This window comes from Dipodomys merriami, unplaced genomic scaffold, assembly GCF_024711535.1.
Source record: "Dipodomys merriami isolate MVZ:Mamm:240054 unplaced genomic scaffold, mDipMer1.0.p SCAF_13, whole genome shotgun sequence".
NCBI classification, from domain to species: Eukaryota; Metazoa; Chordata; class Mammalia; order Rodentia; family Heteromyidae; genus Dipodomys; species Dipodomys merriami.
This window is the reverse complement of record NW_027202604.1, coordinates 34,169,806-34,191,423: the sequence shown is the minus strand read 5'-3', so window position 1 is coordinate 34,191,423 and position 21,618 is coordinate 34,169,806. Positions and strand designations below refer to the sequence as shown.

At 45.2% G+C, this 21,618-nt stretch overlaps 1 protein-coding gene across 1 annotated transcript in view; it reads right to left on the bottom strand.

Annotated features, from left to right (window-relative positions):
• Nucleotides 1-21,618, bottom strand: part of Itpr1 (inositol 1,4,5-trisphosphate receptor type 1) — a 297,390-nt gene that overhangs the window by 266,535 nt on the left and 9,237 nt on the right. Inside the window, exons 3-4 of the mRNA XM_070018999.1 lie at nt 8,311-8,418; nt 3,556-3,626 (exon numbers count right to left, since the gene is read on the bottom strand). Coding sequence (XP_069875100.1) covers nt 3,556-3,626; nt 8,311-8,402 — 163 coding nt within the window. The 5' untranslated portion in view covers nt 8,403-8,418. The remainder of the gene's footprint in view (nt 1-3,555; nt 3,627-8,310; nt 8,419-21,618) is intronic.

The window sequence follows — 21,618 nt, the reverse complement described above, 5'->3', positions numbered from 1 at the left end:
CTGACCTACATTTACAAAGCCTGCAGCAGAGCTTGTTTTGAACAGATTTCCCCACAAGCTCAAAACAAAACAAAACAAAAAGCAGCTCATAACCTAGAAAACTTTACTTTTAATTTATGGAGAAAGGCAGTCAACAAATCAAGTCAGCATCATGTGACCACCTGTAGAAGCAGGCCAGTAAGTGGAGCTTCTTTCTTTCTAAATGACTTCTGTCAGACTGTTGCTTTTTGTCTCAAAAGTCTATTCAAAGTTAGGGAAATGCCAGAACAGGGTAAAAATAAATAAACAAATTACAGAAATATGGGATGGTTACAACTTATAAGTGGAACTCATTCTTTAAAATATTATTCACATCTTGCCTGGTTCACAGCTATTTTTTTCATCATAGGATTAAATGAGGGGTTAAAATACCTTCTAAGTATTCTACTATGTTTCCTTTCCAAGTATCTATTTTTAAACATGGGTGTGTGCTGTTTTCATTCTTGTTTTTGTTTTTGGCAGTTCTAGGGTTTGAACTGAGAGCCCCATACTTGGTAGGCAAATGTTCTACCACTTGAGCCACATCTCCAAGCCCTTAAGCATATCTTAATGCATGACAAATTATTATAGTAAAATATGCTTTTAACTATGCTGTTAAAATATTTCTCAGTGGAAAATGAACTATGCGACTGTGGGCAGGGACAGGACAGAGAAACTGAGAAAGCAAAGGAAGCAATGACACTGTCCAAAAAGAGATGTACTCATCACCTGACCCATGAGGTGGTAACCCCTCTGCACAGCACCTTGATAATAACAATAAATTATATTTTAAAAATATTTGGATCTGGGGAGGTAGCTCAATAGTAGTGTTTCCCTAACATGCATAAGACCCTTGAGTTTGATTCCCAGCAGAGGAAGAAAAGGCGGGAGAGAAGCGGGGTCGGGGAAGATGGAAAGAGGGAGACAGGGAGACAAGGAGATAGGGAGACAGGAAGAGAGAAAGAGAGGGAGAGAGAGGGTGGGAACAATCTGTTCAAATCAGACATTAGCCATGCATACCAGCATGAGATACTTTACCCTAATGTCAAGAAAAATGCACCTCTTCTTACTTCCTCAGTATGATTCAATTTCTGTTATCATTCTAACTCAGTATTCCAGCAGCTCTTTGGTGGCCTCAACCTGGGAGACATTACACTAAGTGCAATTAACCAGGCACAGAAAGACACACTAACACAGAAGGGTAGTTACCAGCGGCTGGGGGGGGAGGTGTTGGAGGGTATTGGTCAAAGGAAACAAAACTTCATTTAGATGGAAGGAAAAAAATTCCCAAATTCTATTGTACATGATGAATATAGATAAAGACAAGGTAGTATATGCCTGAAAAGTCTTACAGTAAGTTTTAAGGGTTCTCAACACACACACACACACGCACGCACGCACGCACGCACGCACGCGCATGTGCAAAGAAATATGTATTTGCTCAACTAGCTCAATTTAGACATTCTACCATGTCTATTTCAAAATATACAAAATTTTTACTTGCCAATTAAAATGAAAAATCAACATTTGAAAAAAAAACTTCTAAATAGAAATGGTTAGTCACAGGTTAACTGTAAATAGCATTAAAAGCTCTCCCCATTCACTTCCCAACTCTCAAGGCTTGAGAGATGCAACAAGAGCTCCCACTGACCAGGCCCAGAGTTCAAGCCCCACGACCGACAAAAAAAAAAAAAAAAAAACAAAAGAGCTCCCACTGGACCCAAGCAACACTCTCCTGGGGACCACTGCTCCGTTCTGTCCCGGGAGCAAAAACCAACCTGGATTAGCGCTTCCCTGAGCAATGCAGCTGGTGGTTTATAATTCAGGTAGTATGAGCAGCAGCTCTTGACTTGAGCTGCTCAAGAGAGTCAACCAAGGCATTTTTGAAACTCAGTTAAGTCAGGAGCCTTGGGGAGCCTTGAGGAGGGACTCAAGACATCATTAGTTTTGAATGCTCTGCAGGTGAATTCCTCAGGAGGGCCACGCTCCTGCTCCATTCGTCTCCAACCAACAAGACTCTTAACCATGAATGATCACTGGCCTCCCAGGCTGGATGTGGCACCCCCTCTACCTCCCCTGCTAAAGCAGGCAGTACCCTCAGCAGCAACAGACACAGTCTAGGAGACTGACCCTGAGTGACTGCACTGTGATCATTACATCAGACCTTTCATTTGTGCTGCACTCAAGATTTTGTTTTGGAAGGAGACAAGGAGGAGGGATTAAGAAGAAAAATGCAGCAACAGCAAGAATTGCTTCAGGATCTTGTCTCCTTCGACAACCTTTAAAAAAAAAAAAGAAACTGTTCCTCTCCCCCACCCACTGGGCTCTGGTGGTTCATCCTCATAATCCTAGCTCCTCAGGAGGCTGAGATCTGAGGATCACAGTTCAAAGCCAGCCTAGGCAGAAGAGAATACAGGCAGCCTCCGGGCCTAGAGCACCTTGTGGAGGCTCAGGTGGTAGAGCACCAGCCCTGAGCAAAAAGAGTCAAACAAGAGCTTAAGGCCTCCATAATGGTACCAAAAAAAAAAAGTTTCCCAAATCCTTAGGTACAAACATCGTCTCCTGATAGTGGCATGCCAACTGGATTCAGCTCAGCCCCAAACTGCTGCCAGTGGCATCCTTCCATCTGAACGTCTGCCTTCTATTTCATTTTAATTTCTTTAGCTTTCATCCAAAAAGTCAAACCGTTTCTAAATCACTTAGCAGTTAGAACTTATAACTCAAATGATATAATCTGCAAACAGTTAAGGTTTAACCTCTTTGGGATCTAGGTCAGGAGTCAAATATTTAACCCAGTAGGTTCTCAACCCCAGCTATATATATAATAATCACTTGGGAAGCCTTAAAAAAATGCCAGTGGCCCTGTCCAACCCCAAGAGACAAATGTAATTGGTCTGGAGTAGGGCTCAGAGTATCTATTTAATTTGAAACTTCCTCAGCTAAAATTGAAAGCTACCACCAAAACAACAAAAACCAAGTGTTCATCATCTAAAATACTAACTATATTTTCAAACACCTTCTTCAATTAACTAAACTACCTTTCTTTCCAGAAAGACCCCAAAAACAGGAGGTCAAAGAATGAAAAAGCCAACACCGGTAAGACAACAACCCAAATGTAATCATCAAGAATGTCTCTTTCCAACTGAGACTACTGGGGCCCTCAAAGGATCACTGAGATCTGCTGAAATAACAATTGTCCTTGGAGATTAGATCCACAAATCCTTTTTGGAGAAATAACTGCCTAAATGAAAAGCTTTAAACTGAATTAGCACTCAGAAACATGTAATCAACAGACAAATTAAGACTCTAATAAAAGCTATGTCAATCTTGGCACTGAATTTACTTATGCATTTTTCAAGAAGTTATTAAGACTTAAAATTATACTCTGGGAAAGATCCTAAGTAAATAAAACTATCATTGCTCACCAAAAAGAAAAAGAAAAAGGAAACAAACCACTTGTTAGGCACACAGAAGCAATAGCTCTCAAGAGTTTTCAAGTGAATCAAGGTGGTAACTCCAGAAAGCCATCTACCTTACCTCTGAATTTCTTCGGTGGATTGTTAAGGTCTCCGGCTTCTGGCTGTACAACACAACGGTCATCAACCAGGCTGCAAAGAAAGTAAAGCATTATATCAAACCAAGTCCTAGAAAATAAAACCCCCTGCACTGTACAAAACTGAAAATCTATGGCATTTTCGGTGCAAAACTTACACTGCCATGTTATTCTTCCATGATTTGTTTACAAAAGAGGCTTTCCTATGTATGGAGTTAAACCTGACCCAAAAGTCCAGGGTTCTACTTCTATGATGGACACAAACCATGAAGCCACTGTTTTCCTGAACCATTTTCATGACAGATTTGCATACAACGTGTAATTCCACTGAAGAATCAATGCATTCAAGTAATGGGAGTGGAGGTGCCATCTTCATTATCAGTCTCTGGTCTAGGACCTGGAGTGTGGAGAATGAAGATGAACCAAGAGCCTAGCACTTAGGTAGCTTAAGGCCATACACATAAACTGATAAAAATATAACCCAAGGACTGAAAAACACTGAAGGGAACAAACCAGAAGTCCACCATCCCCAAGGCCACTGGAGTAGGCAGAGAGTTGCAGTAGAACTACTAGAAGAGTTGAAAGAGAAGTGAGAGGATGAAAAGAGGGGCACATTGCAGGGGGCAGGAACCTAGTGTAATGCACAGAGATAGAAAGGGCTTGGAGCTGAAAAAGCAATTCATAGAGAGTGAAAAAATTTAAATAACTAATCTGATCCATAAAAACTCACATTTAAAGCCCTGATACATATAAAAATCCAACTTGCACAATTCTGCAGGAGAATCACTAAATATATGATAATATACAGCCACAGCATACATGTATATACCCTATGTAATACATGTACAGAATGCTTGCATGTATTACATTATATGTATATGCTGTATATTATACATATATGTGAATGATGTGTATATAAATGAGCAGATGAAGAAACTGAGGCTCAAAGGGGTCATGTGATTTGCCCAAGTGCTTGAAACTGGCATTGGCAAAACTGGCTCATTTTCCTCGTGACCACAGTTTGCTTCCCAGCTAGCCTGTATGATTTTTCGAGGTTTCTTCCATAAGCCTATGTTGCCTCTTATCCAAAATGCAAGGTACCATTAAACACTGAGCCTGTGTCTTCCTGCTCTTTCCTCCCAAATTCCCTTCACTTCTTACAAGCTTCTGATTCTCAATTTCACCAAGCCTCGCCTCCCACCAGCCAATTGTCTCCAGGAACTCCCTGCCCTTTCTTCTTCCTCCCAACCTCTCTGACTGATCCCAAGGCTGTGCTAGGCTACAAGCCACATAGAGGCAGTGACTTCCTGCTTCATGGCTCAGAAAAGCCCAAGGCTGTAGCCTCAGTATCTGTTTGGTGGATGAATCAGTGTTGAGCATAGGCCACCAGCAGTTTGCCTCCTCTAGCTTCAAACCACCTGGAAGAACTCACTGTGCAGCTATAGGACAGATCACATGGTCAATGCAAGAATGAAAAAGATAATGTGCACATGTAAGAAACCTCCTGGGTTCCTGTGTGAGTTTAATAAAGCTACTACAACTAACACGACACTTTAAAAGGTGGGCTCAGAAAACAACGCAGGACTGGGTTAATCATGTTCTCAAGGCAGGAGGAAATAGTAGGAAATAGGCCCTAATCAGGACTGCATTGCAGATGGCACTGTGTCATCACTAGTGGTGTGATGTGGCTGTCATTTACTCCCTGTGCCCAGCATTTTCATCTGCAAAAAACAAGGATTCTGAACTAAGAGGACTGTTCAGACACTTTCTGTCTCTGAAGTACTTATGCCAGGACTCTCTCATCCCCGGATGTTCTGAAGCTGTGGTTAGGCAGGGACCCAAGAACCTGTGCTTTTAACAAGCTGTGAAGGTGATTTAGAAGCACACCACAGATGAGTGTAGGTCCCCACATGCACCGGCTCTCCAAGGTCCTCTTGGAATTCTCAAGTTCAGCAAATGGACAAAGCCACTGGGAGGTAACTTCCACCCATCTCCATAAACAGGATGAGGCCTAGATGCAGACTAGCCAGTCCCAAAAAGAGGCAGTCACTCATTGACCAGTGTTCCAGAAATGCTAAAACATAGTCAAAGGATAAAGAAGAGGACTAACTTTATTTTCCAAACCAATGCTAATAGGAGCTATTCTCAATTATGTGTGTTTATTCTATATTGTTATACTCATTGTTTAAAAAAATGAGATGGTAAAAAAAAATTCAACCATGGGGGAATGAAGAAAAAGAGCTAACTAAGCAGGAAGGATGGAAATGGAGGTAAAGTATACATTCTAATTTTTAATGGACTTAATTATTTGTAGTCATAGCTCAGAAAAGCCTATATAAATCAAAAAACGTGCAGCCTTAAGAATTTTGAGAATGGCCCCCCAGGCATGGTAGTACATACAAGTAATCTCAGCCTGTGGGAGGCTGAGACAGGAGGATCACAGATTCAAGGCCAGCCTGGGCTATTTAGCAAGATACTTTCTCAAAAAGAAAAAAAAAATGAAGAACAGATATGCTGGAAGAAAGGGAGGCAGCAAGGGAAGTCAAAGGCTTCAGAAGCTCCGTGGACGCCCAATCTGACTGCAGGGAAAAGGGGCACAGTTTGGCCCTGGGGGACTTCAGGACATCCAGATCAGACTGTGGGCAGCCAGTGGCAAGGTGTGGGGGAGGTCACAGTTCAGGGAACCCAGAGGGAGAGACTGCCCTATAGAGGGTGACAGCTAGGGCCCTTGGAGATCCCAAGTCTTCCGTGCTGTGAAACCTTCCGTGAGTGAGTGTGCTTGTCTACAGTGGGGAAGTACAACCTTCCTGAACTACAGTGCTCGCCACAGAGAGGTGTATGATGATCTAAGGGAAAACGTCAGCACAGTGAACACCACAGGGCGCAGAAAGTGCTTACCGCTGCCGTATATTACTGTAGTCATTGCTGAAAAATAAGAAGAGGTGAGAAATTCAACGATGGAGGATGGAAGGAAGAGGGAGGAAAAAAAAAAAAAAGTCCGGCAAGAAGAAAGAAGTGATGGGTAAGAGGCAGAAGCAGCAGCAGGAAGCCTCGGTGCCAAAAGCCAAAGATAAATTAATCAGGATGGGTCTGCAATGTAGATACCAAAAGCAGCAAGAAGTTATAGATTCCTGTTTTGTTTATTTCGTTTTGTTTGGCAGTACTGGGGGGATTTTAACTCATGGCCTTGCACGTGCCAGGCCTATGCTTGCTCCACCAGTTGAGTCACACCTCCAGCTCACTGTTTGAATAGGGTCTGACTTTTTGCCCTGGCCAACCTGGACTAAGACCCTTGAATTTTTACTTGCTGTGAGCTAGGATGACAGGCATATGCCACTGCACCCAGCTTCTTTACTGGTTGAAATGGAGTCCTACCACGTTTCGTTAAACTGGCATTGGTAAAACTGGCTCATTTTCCTCGTGACCACAGAATTTGTTCCCAGTTAGCATGCAGGATACCTACTCCCATGTCTGGCCTCAAGCCTCCATCCTCTCAATCTCAGCCACCTATATACATACAATTATAGATGAGAGCCACCACTTTTTTTTTAATTGATGACTATTTACTTACTAGCTTACTCATGGAGACCAAATCTTTTCTGCCTCAACCTCAACCTCCCAAGAGCTGAGATTTACAGGTTTGGGTAACCATGCCCAAGCTATTGGCTACATTTTCAGTAGTGAGGGCCTCACACTTGCTAGATATGTGTTCTTCTACTTTAGGCCTAGCCCTAGCTCCTTTTTGCTTTAGTCTGCTTTTCAATAGGGTCAAACGGTGATCTGCCTATTTCTGCCTCTTAAGTAACTGGGATTATTGGCATGAGCTGAAAACGAAACTTTTATTCAGTGCAAACACAGATGTAATCAAGGTATAATTCTTTATCTGATATGATTTCCTCCTTGAGGGTGGAGTAACCTGAATGAGAATTTGGGAATAGTCACTGCTCACAAATACCTGAAAATAAGCATACTTTCAATGGCAGCCATCACCAAAAGGGAGATTCGGGCTGCTTCTAAGAATGGGGTTTTGGAGAGGCTACTGACCTGCCTTCCCTCCATGTACTGGAGACCACCTCTAACCAAATTCAACAAAGCCACTCGGGCCTAACTACTCCTTCCAACACAAAGACAGCTGAGACTGTTCCAGACTGTTCTAAAGGTAGCCATGTAGATTCTCCATTCTGCCCATGTCTGCCTTTGAGACTACTTTTCACTTATTCTCCTAGACAATAAATGGAGGAGGAAGGGAAGAGGGGGAGGCAGGGAGGCAGGGAGGTGGGAAGGCAGGGAGGGAGGGAGGAACTATAGAAGGAGTATATGGTAGTATGTATTCAGACTTCTGAAGAAAGACTTAAGGGAGCATTAGCAAGTGAATATACCAAACTCTGCAGTATGAAACTTTCCAGTGTACTCTGCAATTCAGCTTCTTGCTGGGATCTGAGGATTGTAGTTGGAAGCCAACTCAGGAAGGAAAGTCTGTGGGACTCTTATATCCAATTAACCATTAAAAAAGCTGGTAGTGGAGCTGTGGCTCAAGTGGTAGAGTGCCAGACTTAAACAAAAGTAACTCAGAAACAGTGCCTAGGCCATAAGTACAAGTCCCAGGACTGGCACACATGCACGCACGTACACGCACGCACGCACGTACACGCACGCACGCACGCACAAGTCACCCTTTTGAAGCACATGTGACAGTGTCTGTAACAAATCCTGTCACAGAAGAAGTCAGGTGCTCTTACCCCAAGGTGCTGATGAATCCATTGGTCGATCCCTCCGCGTACAGAGAACAAATGTCTCCAATATGTAGGAAGCTAGACATTTTGTCAGACATGTCTTCCTTGAAAATCCTAGACAAAGTAAAGTATGCAATGCTATTAGAAAAGAAATGCTCAGCAGAGGCAAAAAAAAAAAAAATTGTCACCAAGAGTTGGCTTAGCTTAATTTTTCAAAGTGCCTTACTTAAAAGTTAAATTTAAATCTGAGTCTGACAGGCGAGCAATCCCAGGAGCCGAGGGAGAACATATGTAACATCTTTTCCAGTGTGTTATTTAATCTCAGGATATTCCAACCACAATAACATTTGTTCCTAACAAAACCACGCCTGAATCAGATTCCACAAGTTGAGGACCCTAAATAATACACAGTGAGTGTAATGACTACGGGGAACTGGGCCAAGACCTCTGCTGTGATAAAGGAGTTGGAAAGTCTGACTTATGAAACATTCACATATTCAATTTGCCTCGGAGAACGTTAAGTCAGAAGGAAACACCTGGTAGAAAACTTGGTCTGGCAAAGCCATGGAGCTTGGACCGAGGTAGCAAAGCAGCAGAATGACATTAGTAAAAAGGAAACTTGGTACCAAATGCCACAAAACCCTAGCAGCCTTTTAAACGTTCAGCGACTGTACATATTTTACCCAAATGCTAAATTATTTTCCTTCTCATCCTTCACCCAGAAACACTTTCGGGGGCAGAAAGGTCATCAGCCAGCACCTGGCCCCAAACCATACACATCTGGGTAAGAATAAGGTTCTCTGGCCAGGAACCTAGCAGGCAGGGGCAGTCCCACAAAATAAATGCTCCAAAGACTAGGGGAATCTCTGCACAGCCCAGAAATCATTAAACACAAACACATACAAATATCAACAAAAATATTGAAATGATTCATAAAAACAGCTTTCATCAAGGCCATAAATATTGAGGAATGGGAGCCAATTGCAAAAAGCTAAACTGACATTTCAAAAACAAACTCAGCTATGTAGGAACACTAAGCCTGGGTTGGGCAACAGCTAATTCTCCAGTATAGTCACCGCCTCAAGGCCAGACTCCCTTACACACCTTTCCCCAGCTACTCATCAGGCTCTACCCCAGAGACCATGACACTCCCCAAGCCTCAAAGAGTTGTTATGCATGATCAAAGTAGTCTCCTCTTCACCTGCTGAGGGCCAAGGTTTCTTTTAAGAAGAACTGGGCAGCAGGGATGAGCAGGAAGCGGCAGGAAGCATTCTCCTCCCTTACACAGGAACGCCTGTGGCAGAAAGCGGACCCTTATGGAAGTTCAGTTCCCTGCTTATGAGAAGCTGCAGGGAAAAACCGATCCCTGCCCTCAACAACACCGCATTGCACGGGAGATGCAGAGGGAAGTAGCAACTGAGAACATGGAATGATACATGCAAGAGCCCCTATCTCTCCACTTGGGAGAAAGACACACGGATAGAGGGCAGAGGGACAGTCTGCCAGGCACTGCTCTCTGGGATCCCGTTAATCACTGTGCCACTTCCTCTAAGGTTGCTAGTATACTGGAAGGCAAACCAATGCTTCAAATAACATCCACAGCCAGAGAGGTGGTACCAATGGAAAACACCCGGGGACACAATATTTCCTTCAAGAGCAGTTGCTTATTTATTTATTGGCCATTCAAGGGTTTGCACTCAGGGCCTTGCACTTGCAAGGCAAGTGTTCCACCACTGAACCACACCTCCACACTTGGTCATAATGGGCCAGAAAGTCGGCATACTCCTGACTCCTTAGGGGGAGGTACTGGGGATGGAATTCGGGGCCTTCCGCATGTTGGCTGGGCAGGTTCTCTTGCCACTGAGCTCCACTCCCCAGCCTGACTAGTTGTAAGTGACAAAAACAGGCCATCGTGTACAATGAATACACAAAATGAGTTGCTTTTCTTTCTCTGGAGGTGGGGATGGAACCCAGCACTTTGCACATGCCAGGCAAGTACTCCAACTAAGAGGTATCCCCAACTTCTGGGACCAATTACTGGAAAACAACTTGTCAGAATTCTGAGTCAGACCAAACTTGTGTCTACTCACCCTGGCCTCTCAAAGTGACCCTGGAGAATTGCCCGATGGAGAGAACTGCTTGGTGCTTACACAAGCGTAGAGCTACTGTCTTCCGACCTGCATCACCTTACTAAAAGGCTCCAAGTCTTTCACGCAAGGAACACAATCCCTTAAGGTTCCAGGCCCGTAAGCAGGAGACACAATGCCGTGCTCTGCAATGGCACACATGACATACCCAGTGTTGCCTGTAGCTCATAGTTCCAACAGCTGCATGGACACTGCATTTCTATAGCGAATATGCTGCACCCTTCCATCCCAAGCTTAACGGCTAACATCTGCCAAGCACCGCCATGCCCAACCCCTTTGCTAATATATATAAATATTCTCCTTTCCGAATCCTCATGACCACACCATGAGACAGGGAGCACTACTGTTCCTGTGTTATTGTTGGGGAAACCGAGGCAAAGAGAGGTTAAGATGTTCAAGCAAGTCAGAGCCAATCAGCAAAGGAGGACGGTCAGAGTCACAGCAGGCCAGGCCCCTCTGATTCTGAAGTGCAGCTGCTTCTCAAGAGTAGGACACAGACTAAACCTTTAGCCATCTTATTCACTCAGTGGTAAGGTTACGGAGCAAGAACTCATTTGTTTCCCTTGTGGAGAATTCTATTTCCCAGTTGTTCCACTGTAACTGTGGAACATTTGCATAAATCAGAAGACAGAAAACAAGCATCTCCCCTTTCGCAGGTATACTTATTAAGTAGACAAGATAACTGAACAATAACCTGTAGCCACATTTTACATTTCCCCCTGAAAATATAGACCAGGACACACACCACAACTAACGATCCTTGACTGGGCAATGTGCCAGGGGTCCCAATTACACAACCACCCAAAAGGGAACCAGGACAATTTCTTCCCGGGAGCACTGGACAGCAATTCCCCTCACAGGGACCAGGAATAGGCCTCCGGGTCCAGCTGGAAACCTTAGGAGGTTGGCCTGGCCAGCCTACCTTTTAATGAGATGGGGGAGGAGAGACCCTGGAGCAATTATCAGTGATGCAGAGAAAGGAAAACAGAGGGGGGGGAAGGTGAGAGAACAGGCTGGCGGGGCAGAGGTGGGAAGTGGGTGTAGGGAGCCACAGGCCTGGAGTAATCTTCTGGAAGACTTCCTGTTGTTGGGAAGCAGGGTGGGAGAGCCTGCCTGGTTATCTGATCGGGGACCATTTGTGCTTGTGAGCTTCTAGCAGCTGCGCTCCTGGCCTGGGTGACACCAACACAATGGCTGGGGACCACTGTGAGAAAAACAGCTGGCACCAACCTGCTATCAAGCTGCAGCTGCTTAGCTGTGGGACTTTGAATGCTACTGGGACATGGACGCCTTGGGGACTAACAAACGTGTGACACACAGGACACAGGCTGGGTGGTGAGCCTTGGTGGTCAGCCTCAGAGCTCCGCCTTGGGCCTGTTGGGGATCCACCTCTGTTTTCACAGGCACAGTGGGGATATCCTCCCTTCCCAGGGCAGTTGTTCAAGAAGAGAGAAGATAATGCTTGTCAAGTGCCTGCTATCATACATAGCACACTGGCCCTGCTCACCCATGTTAGTTACTGATTTATTAATGACAGTCTCTTGCCCACCCCCTTTGCTAATATATATAAATATTCTCCTTGGCCTGAAACTGATGATCCTTCTGCTTCAGCTCTGTAGTGGGTCGCTGCTGGGATTACAGGCGTGTCCCACCACACCTGGCTCCTGCTACCTAGTTTTATTGTTCTCCAGTGAAAGATAAAAGTGGGATGCTAGGACCGTAGGGTTTCAAACCTTCCACTCCATAAAGGAAAGGATGGCCTGTATTCAAAGCTGGCAGAGTAATGTAACGGTGGGCATATATTTTACTTTAGGGGAAGGTAATTATCTTCCCTACTTGTCCCGTTGGGAAAATACTCTCTTTGCTATTCCTCCCACCTTCTATATTCCAGCGCCTCCCCCCACCCACCCCAAACAAGCTGCATGCATTTCTATTCCTGAGCCTTTGAACATACCTCCCTCCCCTGCTACCCCAGACATTGCTCTCCCTTCCATCCCCCAAGTCTACCACCATTGTCTCCTTCCCTGTGACACTGCAGCCCTGTCCTATCTACAGCCTGCATGAGATGGTACTGTGTTAGGCGACTGTTTTCAACAATGAACCAACTCCAAGTCCACACTGTAGGATCAAGGCCCTTTCTATGAGAAATATAGGAACACTTGGTCCCTAGAAAGACGCTGCCTTTCAGCCCCAGTGACTCTCTCCTCCAAGGTAAGAATCAGCTTAGGGATGATGACAAGAGTGAAAGCTAGCCTTCTAAGGCCTGCGTGTAAATTCCAGCTTCAGGAATTGCCCGCCGTGTGTCCTTTAAGCAACTGACACAGCATCTTTGAACTCTGCTCCCTTCTGTGTGAACCCAATCTCCAGGGTTACGATGAGGAGTACACCAAACAATCCACTCAAGTGCCGGACAGAATCCCATATTCGCACCATATGCTCGTTTATATGTTTCTGAACAAGACCAACTGCTTCAAATTTTTCACTCACCTCAGCCCAGGCATTGTATTCCCCTGCCTGAAATAACATTTCTGACCCTGCCAACACTGCTGGAATACGCTTCAAGAAGCACAAGCACGGGCTTGAAGAAGCACCGGCTTCAAGACCTTCAGATCTTCACTAAGCCATTGGGACTGTTGATACTGGCACTGCCGCTTGGGGTCCCTGCTTCACAACTCCCCCTCCTCCTCCACCAACATCAAAACGAGGTTCCCTGCTGGGGAAGGTCTTCAAAGGGATGGTAATTCAATTATTTAGGACCTCTTCCACTTTGGTGTTAAAACAGGTCAAACCACAGTCTCCTGGAGAAAGAACTGAGTTTATTTCATTGTGAGTAGCTTAAGACAAGCTTTTAGATTTTGTTTTTCTTCTCACGCTTAGATTGTGGCAGAAACGCACTGATTGTCATTTTACCATCTATTATTGTCTCCTGCACACACTTAAGTGATAACATTATATTCCTCTTCCTAAAAAAAAAAAAAATTAACTTCCACCTACACACAATTCAGGATTTAAAAGTTCGGAACTCTTGAAACTGAGACTAAATTAGAACACTCCTTAACCAAGAAGAAGTTACCTGAGGTAGCCATCACCTGTCACTAAGGCTGGACCGGGAGGAGCTCAGTGCGTGGGCATCAAAACTACAGACCTGCCAAGTTTACCCACAATGGCAAGACAAAGGAGGGGGCCGAGAGTAGAAATGGAGTGGGAGCACAAGCCAAATAGTTCCAGACACTCGGGAGGCAGAGGTAGGAGAACTGTAATCCAAGGCTGGACGAGACAAAAATACCCACACCCTATTTGAAAAGTATCCTAAAGCTAAAAAGAGATGGGGGTATGGTTCAAGTACGAGAGCATTCAAAGCAAGCACCAGGCCCAGAATTCAAAACCCAGATGACAGTGCGACCTTATATGGGGCGTTTCCAAGCCAAGTGTAGACTCGGCCACTAAAGGACCCAATAGGAAGGTCCTCATGGGTGGTTCACCCCCCAATTATCTTCACAGTGAAAATCAGCCCTGCACTCACAGAATTCTCTCCAGAGGCCTGGGCTGTCATCATTGGCCCTCCACAAACACTTAAGCTGGCTGGCTTCCGCCTTCATTCATATAACCTCAGTTGTACTGAATCAAAGAGCAATAAGGCCTAGGTATAACACAAACTCTACGTGAAGCAAAAGCTATAAGAAGAACGGAGTTCGGAGATGGCAGAGGAACACGTCAGTTATGCTGTGAACAGGAAATTTGCATGTGAAGGCACTCTACACACACACACACACACACACACACACCCCTCTGTGCTGGCGCACACACACACACACACACACACACACACACACACACACACACACACACACACACACACACACACACACACACACACACACACACACACACACACACACACACACACACACACACACACACACACACACACACACACACACACACACACACACACCCCCTCTGTGCTGGCTCGATCTTAATGACCCCTCCTCCTGCAGCACCCCTGGGCGGTGAGCTTAGCACCATCTTGCTCATTAAAACAAGTGCTCCTAGCTCCCACGTTTTCCTTGTACTGAGAGGCAATTGTGTGCAGCAGAAATAGCTATGCATTTACTTCCTAACAGAAGGATGCAATACAATATTCAGACTTAAAGACAGGCAGCAATCCATCCCTGGGGTCTTCAACGTCCCCCTCTCTCTAATGCGCCAGGCCACAGTCAGAGGTTCTGTCATGCCTGCAGCCCAGGCGCCATGCCTCTCAATGGGACTCCACTGAGAAAGGGTCTCTCTCAAAGAGCCTTGGAGATACACTTCCAGGGCAAGACTGTTTTCTTAACAGAACCTAGGCACTCTGTCTTTCTGTTCTGCCTCACACATACATACAGTAGAACTTTCCAGAGGCTTCGCAACATCCCTGCAGACTTACAAGAGGCATAGCTATGACCAGTATGAATCTTCATGAAGCCAGACCTGCAACTGACTTGCAGAAGTGTGAGTAAAACAATGCTGGGTTTATATATATACATATGTATATTAATGTTCTGAAAAACACAATTGTTTTTATTTTTAACAAGTAAACTACAGCTGGGAGCAATGGCTCTCACAGGTAATCCTAGCTTACTAAGGAGGCTGAATGCTGAAGATAGCAAGTCAAAGCTGGCCTTCGGAAGGAAGGTCCATGAGACACTTATCTCCAATAAACTACGGAGAAAAACCCAGAAGTGGCGCTGTGGCTCAAGTGGTAGAGTGCTAGCCTTCAGCAAAACAAGCTCAAGGACAGCACTCAGGCCCTGAGTTCAAGCCCCAGGACCAGGAAAAAAAGAAAAGTAAACTACTAAAATGAAGAGGACGAAAGGGAAGAATCAGTCAAGAGTCCAATGTATATCCTACAAAATTAAGAAGAGTGAAGGAAGGAGTGGGTAGGGAGAGATGGGTGAGAACGCTGAAAGGAGCGACATTGGTACATTACAGTCATAAACTGCTTTGTTAAATGGCAACTCCTTTGTCCAACCTAACTAAAAATATATATAAAAAGAAGTTACTATATGTTGATAATTTTAATCATTTTAAATATTATCTTAGTGTTATTTCTAATATGACAAATACAGAGACAACTCAAATGGCAGAAGTATTGGGAGGTTCCTTAACAGATTTTACAAATATAAAGAGCTTCTGGGAGTCACAAGTTTGAGAGAAAAAAATTCTGACATTTTCTTTGAGATTCAGTCTGGCACTATGGGCTTAGTACATACTCTGTACCAACACACTGAAAAATTAGCTGTAAGTAATTAGCTATTCTATCTATCCAGGCCCAGAGGAAATCACTAAATCTAAAGTTTCAATGTTAAGAAAAGCCTTTTTACAATAATCTCAGAAACAGCCATCGTAAATCCCAAGTTGAGAGCGGCTCTCTAGTTTAAATGGGGCTCATTTTAATCACACTGTATAAACACGCTAGACAAAATGCAAAAAATTCATCCGAACTGCCAGGGATTTTGAGAGCAGCCACCACAATATGAAACTGTAACCCTCCATCTGATTCACTAGATTTATTGAGTTACCAAATGCCACCACTATGGTAGCACTAGGCTATAGGACAAAACCAAGTACAATCCCCCCTCAGGATACACTCTTCTAATGAAGGCAGGCAGACAACAACAAATGGGGTAAAACAACCAAGGCAGGGCAGGGAGAGCTTGGAGTGAGGGAGACTGATTGGAAAATAGTGTAAATATGTGTGGAAACAATAAAATCTCCTCTGTGTAACTATATAACTATATAAAATAATAATATAAAGCTGGACATCAGTGGCTCACACCTATAATCCTCAGGGTTCAAAGCCAGTCTGGACAGGAAAGCCTGTGAGACTGTTACCTCCAATTAACCACCCAAAAGCCTGAAGTCGGGGTGTGTCTCAAGGGGTAAAGTGCCAGCCTTGAACAAAAAAGCTCAGGGAAAGTGTTCAGACCCAGAGTTCAAGCTCCAAGACTGGCACAAAGAAAGACAATAATAATAATAGTCGTAGAAGTAGTAGTAATAATAATAATAGTAATGGAAATAATTTTTAAAAGCAAGGCAAATCAGACAAGTAAATACAATAAATTCCAGCCAGGCTAGGAAGCTGGGTGCAGTGGCTCACACTTGCAATCCTAGCCGCTCAGGATGCAGCCACTGGGAGAATTGCAGACTTTGGCAAAATGTTCTTAAGACCCCATCTCAACCCATAAAAATCTGGGTACCATGGTACACATACTACACATACTCATCTCAGCTACAAGGAATACATAAATAGAAGAATCACAGACTGGAGAGAGGGAGGCTAGTTAAGAGCCTAATTCGAAACATAATGAAAGCAAAAAGAGTTGGGTGTTGTGTCTCAACTGGTAAGTGCCTACACAGCAAGTACAAAGCTCTGAGTACACAGCTCTGACAGGGGAGTGGGGCTGGGTGGTGGAGCTCTTGCCTAGCACGCACAAGATGCACCATCTTAAAAGGGTGGGAGGGAGTTAGAAAGGGTGATGTGATTGAGTGGCAACTTTGGCTTACCAGGTGAGACTTTTAGGCTAAGGTATGGAGGCAAGACAGAGGCAGCCATGTAAAAAAGTCAGGCAGTAGAGCATTTGGGGCAGAGCACAAAGAGCAAGAACAAATGCCCTGTGGCAGGAAAGACCTCAGCAAGTTCAGGAAAGAGAAAGCCAACCACACAAAGTCCACAGCATTCATGGCAAGGGAGAACATACAGGATAAGTTTAGACCATCTCCTTGCCTCCCCCTCCCTTTTCCCTCCCCACCGTCTTCCCCCGTCGTGCTGGGCTTTACACAGGGGCCTTTTATGATGGGAAAGTTAGTAGGCTCGATCAAATTGATCAAATCGCTTGCTTTTGGCCCACAACTTCCTCCTCTATGAAATGGGGATAATAAGGGGCTTCCTAGTGGAATTGTCTTGAGGTTTCAATGAGAGAAAGAAAATAACAGGCTTATACAGCACATGGGAAGTAAAGTAGAGGAAATCACTCCCTGACTGCTTGTACCTTCTAATCCGCTCTGCCCTTTCTCCTCTCATAAGCTACTCTTTAGGAACTTGTCAGGGCTGACACACGGGTTGAGGACCACCTTACTAGCCAGCCCCCAAGTCCAAATGAGGAGCGTATGTCCCAACAGGACATACTCCATCCATGAACTCCAGCAGCACGGTCTCCCCATAATACCCTAATAAAGCAGAGCCCGCGCTTCCCTGCAGCACTGCATGGGGAAGGGACCCCACATCCCACTCAGGGTGACACGCGTGAGTATTCCCTTCTGTCACCAAGCTTCACCACTCGGCCCCCCAAGCACCACAGCACTTGGGAGTTATTCTGCTCGTGAGACTCACGGCCAGTGAAAATCTGTCAGTCCTCTCTGTTCTCTCGCTGCATATCCATCCTCTCTATCCCCTAAAAAACAAAGCTTCCAAAGATCCTTCAGCGCTAGTTGGATGGCCTCTTGCTTTAAAAACAGTACAAATCAGAAAGGCTGCTCTGAGGTTATACGGCGAAGACGCGAAGACCGGGGCTTAGGCATAAAGGCACACCTGGCAATCCAACAGGCCCCAAGGCAGGTGGCACCTTAGAACTGTGGCCAAAGACCAGCAGACAAAGGCATCATCTCACTTTTAGGTCAGGCCACTCCCCCTGGGCAGGTTAACCACAGATGAGAGCTTCCCACATCACCAGACTTCCAGAGGGCAAGGAAGGAAGAGCTCATTGCTGGCACGTGATCAACCTGGCAGGAAGTCAAGGAAGCTCCCTGCAGAGGAGCACTGGTTTCCTCCGCGTGTCCTCAGCCAGGCGCATGTGCGGGGATGTGGCTGCAACTATGGGCCAGAGAACACCCAACACCTTCATGGCTGACTCCACCCAGAGGGAGAAAAAGGGCTCCTTCACAGGCAACAGCCTCTGCTTCTGTTTCCCGGGCACTCTTGGGTCAATTTCAGAACTTCCTTTAGGCAAAGAAGCTGGATGATGGTCCTCTGTGTTGTGAAAGGAGAATGAGCAGAATCCTTTGCAGCTGGACACAAGGCCACCTTTTCCCCACCCACAGCCACACATGGCCTCCTCCCGGCCTTCTCGTCCGTTCTGGTCCGTTAACACTGATCAGACCATCCTCAGAAACGCAGGGAGGCCTTACCACGCCTCCCCACATTCACTCACTCTGCTGGAACCAGGCTTCCCCGCCCCAGCAGAGGAAATCACACCATGGTGCTTTCCGTGCTTTCGTTTTCAGCCAGTCCCAAAGGAAGTCGCCAGCTCAGGAGTTTCAATGTAAAGCAGGGCCCACATGAGTATCTCAAGAAATAACCACCGTGAATCCAAAGTTCAGAGCAATGCGTGCACGCACACGCGCGCGCGCGCACACACACACACGCGCGCGCGTACGTACACACCTGCCTTCTTACAAACCCATCTCTGAAACAGTCTATTCTTCAAACAGATCCACCTTCTACAAGTTGTTCCTCAAAACAAGATGCCAATACTGACATTGCTCTTAGGTCACCTCAAGATCAAAGTAAGAAAAGCCAACCAAAAGCTTAAAATTTGCCAGAGGACTTAAGGTTTGGCCGATAAAAAGAACATTTAGCCAAAATTCTGCTTTTTACAGGTGGAAAACCTGACTGACAGACCAACCTGACTGAGCCCCATTGATTTCCTGGAGGTCACACAGTAGATTGGTAGCTAAAGCAAGACCCCAGGGTCCAAGAGCTCTGAGGAACGCCCCTTTGCCTTTACGACCTACACCACAAAGAACAAGCAAATCAATTTAGGTCAACATCCTCAGATAGCCAAGCCTCACGAAGTCTGGGAACTAGACCCTAGGGTGGTTTCTTGCCCTGGCACTACTGACACAGCAGGAGGTGGATCTGGATCGTAGGCCCTGCTCCAATGCACTACTATGTTGGGAGAAACAGAGCAGCCCCGTCCTCTGCCTACTTAATGGCCGCAGCACCCCACCCCAACGCAAGCAACGTGTTTCTTGACAATGCCAAATCCCCCCCCACACCCCCACTGAGAGCCACTGAGCCAGGATTTGTCATTATACAACTTGGTAGCCATGAGCTGAAACAGGTGTTTTTTGTACCTAGTCTAGAAGAGGAAGCAGATGCATAGCTGTGCAATACTTCATGTACACCCAAGAAGCAGTTGCCACTGGGTGCCTGGGAGACCTCATTCTGTGGTCAGCAGGGCAGTTTTAGCACCACCTGACAGCTACTTCGTTTTGCTACCACATTCTTACTTCTACTTCCCTTAATTAATATTGACCACCTCCCAAGATGCATGTCTTCTAAAGAGCTGGACAGAGCAACATCTCAAAGGCCATTCAAGAAGAGGGCAGCTTAATACATTGCTATGTGGTCCTCATACCACACTCTACTCTTTGAAAAAAAGCCAATTCAAGGAATTGGCCAATTCTGCTGGGTTCAGGTGGCTGATGCCTATAATCCTAGCCAATCATAAGGCTGAAATCTGAGGATCATGGTTTGAAGCCAGCCATCCCAGGCAGAAAAGTCCGTGAGACTCTCATCTCCAACTAACCACCAAAAAGCCAGAAGCTGTGGCTCAAGTGGTAGAGTGCTAGACTTGAATAAAGAAGCTCAGGGACAGTGCCCAGTCTCTGAGTTCAAGCCCAAGGCCAGCACTAAAAAAAAATTAATCTGCTAAATGCCAGTTGCTCACAATTATAATCCTAGCTACTCAGGAGGCTGAGATCTGAGGACTGTGTCTGGAAGCCAGCCAGGGCAGGAAAGTCAGTCAGACTCATCTCCAATTAACCAGCAAAAAGCTAGAAGTGAGCCGGGCGCCAGTGGCTCACGCCTGTAATCCTAGCTACTTGGGAGGCCGAGATCTGAGGATCCCAGTTCAAAGCCAGCCCGGGCAAGAAAGTCCATGAAATTCATCTCCAATAAATTCATCTCCACCAGAAAACTGGAAGTGGCGCTGTAGCTCAAGTGGTAGAGTGCTAGCCTTGAGCTGAAGAGCTGAGGGACAGCACCCAGGCCCAGAGTTCAAGCCCCACAGCCAACAAACAAAAGAAATGCTAGAAGTGGAGCTGAAGTTCCGAAAATCTTAAGGGCAGTCTTCAGGTACTGAGTTCAAGCCTCAATAGTAGCATGTACACACATGCACATGCACACACACACATGCATATGTGCATACACACACAATTGGATTGGCAGAGAGGGACAATAAAAGTAAGATTCTTTTGAGAAGCAGCCTGTACTTTCTAAGATAGAGTATATGAATTACTTCATTCAACAAATATTTTGGGAGCACTTCGTATGTGCTAGGTACTCTGTGGGTTAAAACGGAAAAGGTCCATGAGAGAGAGAGAGAGAGAGAGAGAGAGAGAGAGAGAGAGGTGGGGGGAGGAGGATCAAGTGTCATGACAGAAAAGTTTTCAAGAATCAGGAAATGCTTCTCAGAGTAGAAAACATTTGGGCTGGATCCTAAAGGACAGAAGGATTTGGCAATAGGGGCAAGAGAGGGAGGGGGAATGCACAGGCAGAACATGGAAACACACGCGAAACATCTCTAAGCCTGGAGGTTACATCAGCTTGTTCTGTTCCGAAGTATGTATTTTTTGCTTTGGCAAAATAAAATGACTTCCCAAATAAAGCTCCTCCTTCAGAGGCGAGTGAATACCAAGGAAACATGGAGACTAACAGTCTTTTCATACATTGAGATTTCTGATGAGTAACCAAGCTACTGATAAGTTGCACCAAATTGCCTATAGTTCTGCTGATAAAGATTCTCAGACATTATAAAGCATCAATTCCTCAAAGTAGCTGCTAACATGCAGTGACTTTTTTTTTTTTAATCTCTGAGTGATTTCACAGCTCCAGTATGTTCTACAGGTAGCTTGCGGTCTCTTTCTATCTCTATGTAAACAGCCAATAAAAGCAGTCCCAAATTAAGCATGAAGTCTTCATTGTTTTATTTTTATCAGATAGAATCAATTTTGCCGAACTATTTACTGTCATCTGGGCTTAGTGGTTTAGCCAACCTCTCCACTTACTGAAAGAGAAGTCTAGGGCTGCTAGGGAAGTACAAAGGTCAGTGGTAACAGGTGAGAGCAAGCTGGGAGAAGACAAAGTCTCTATAAACACATTAGATTAAGCCAGGCACATGGGTGG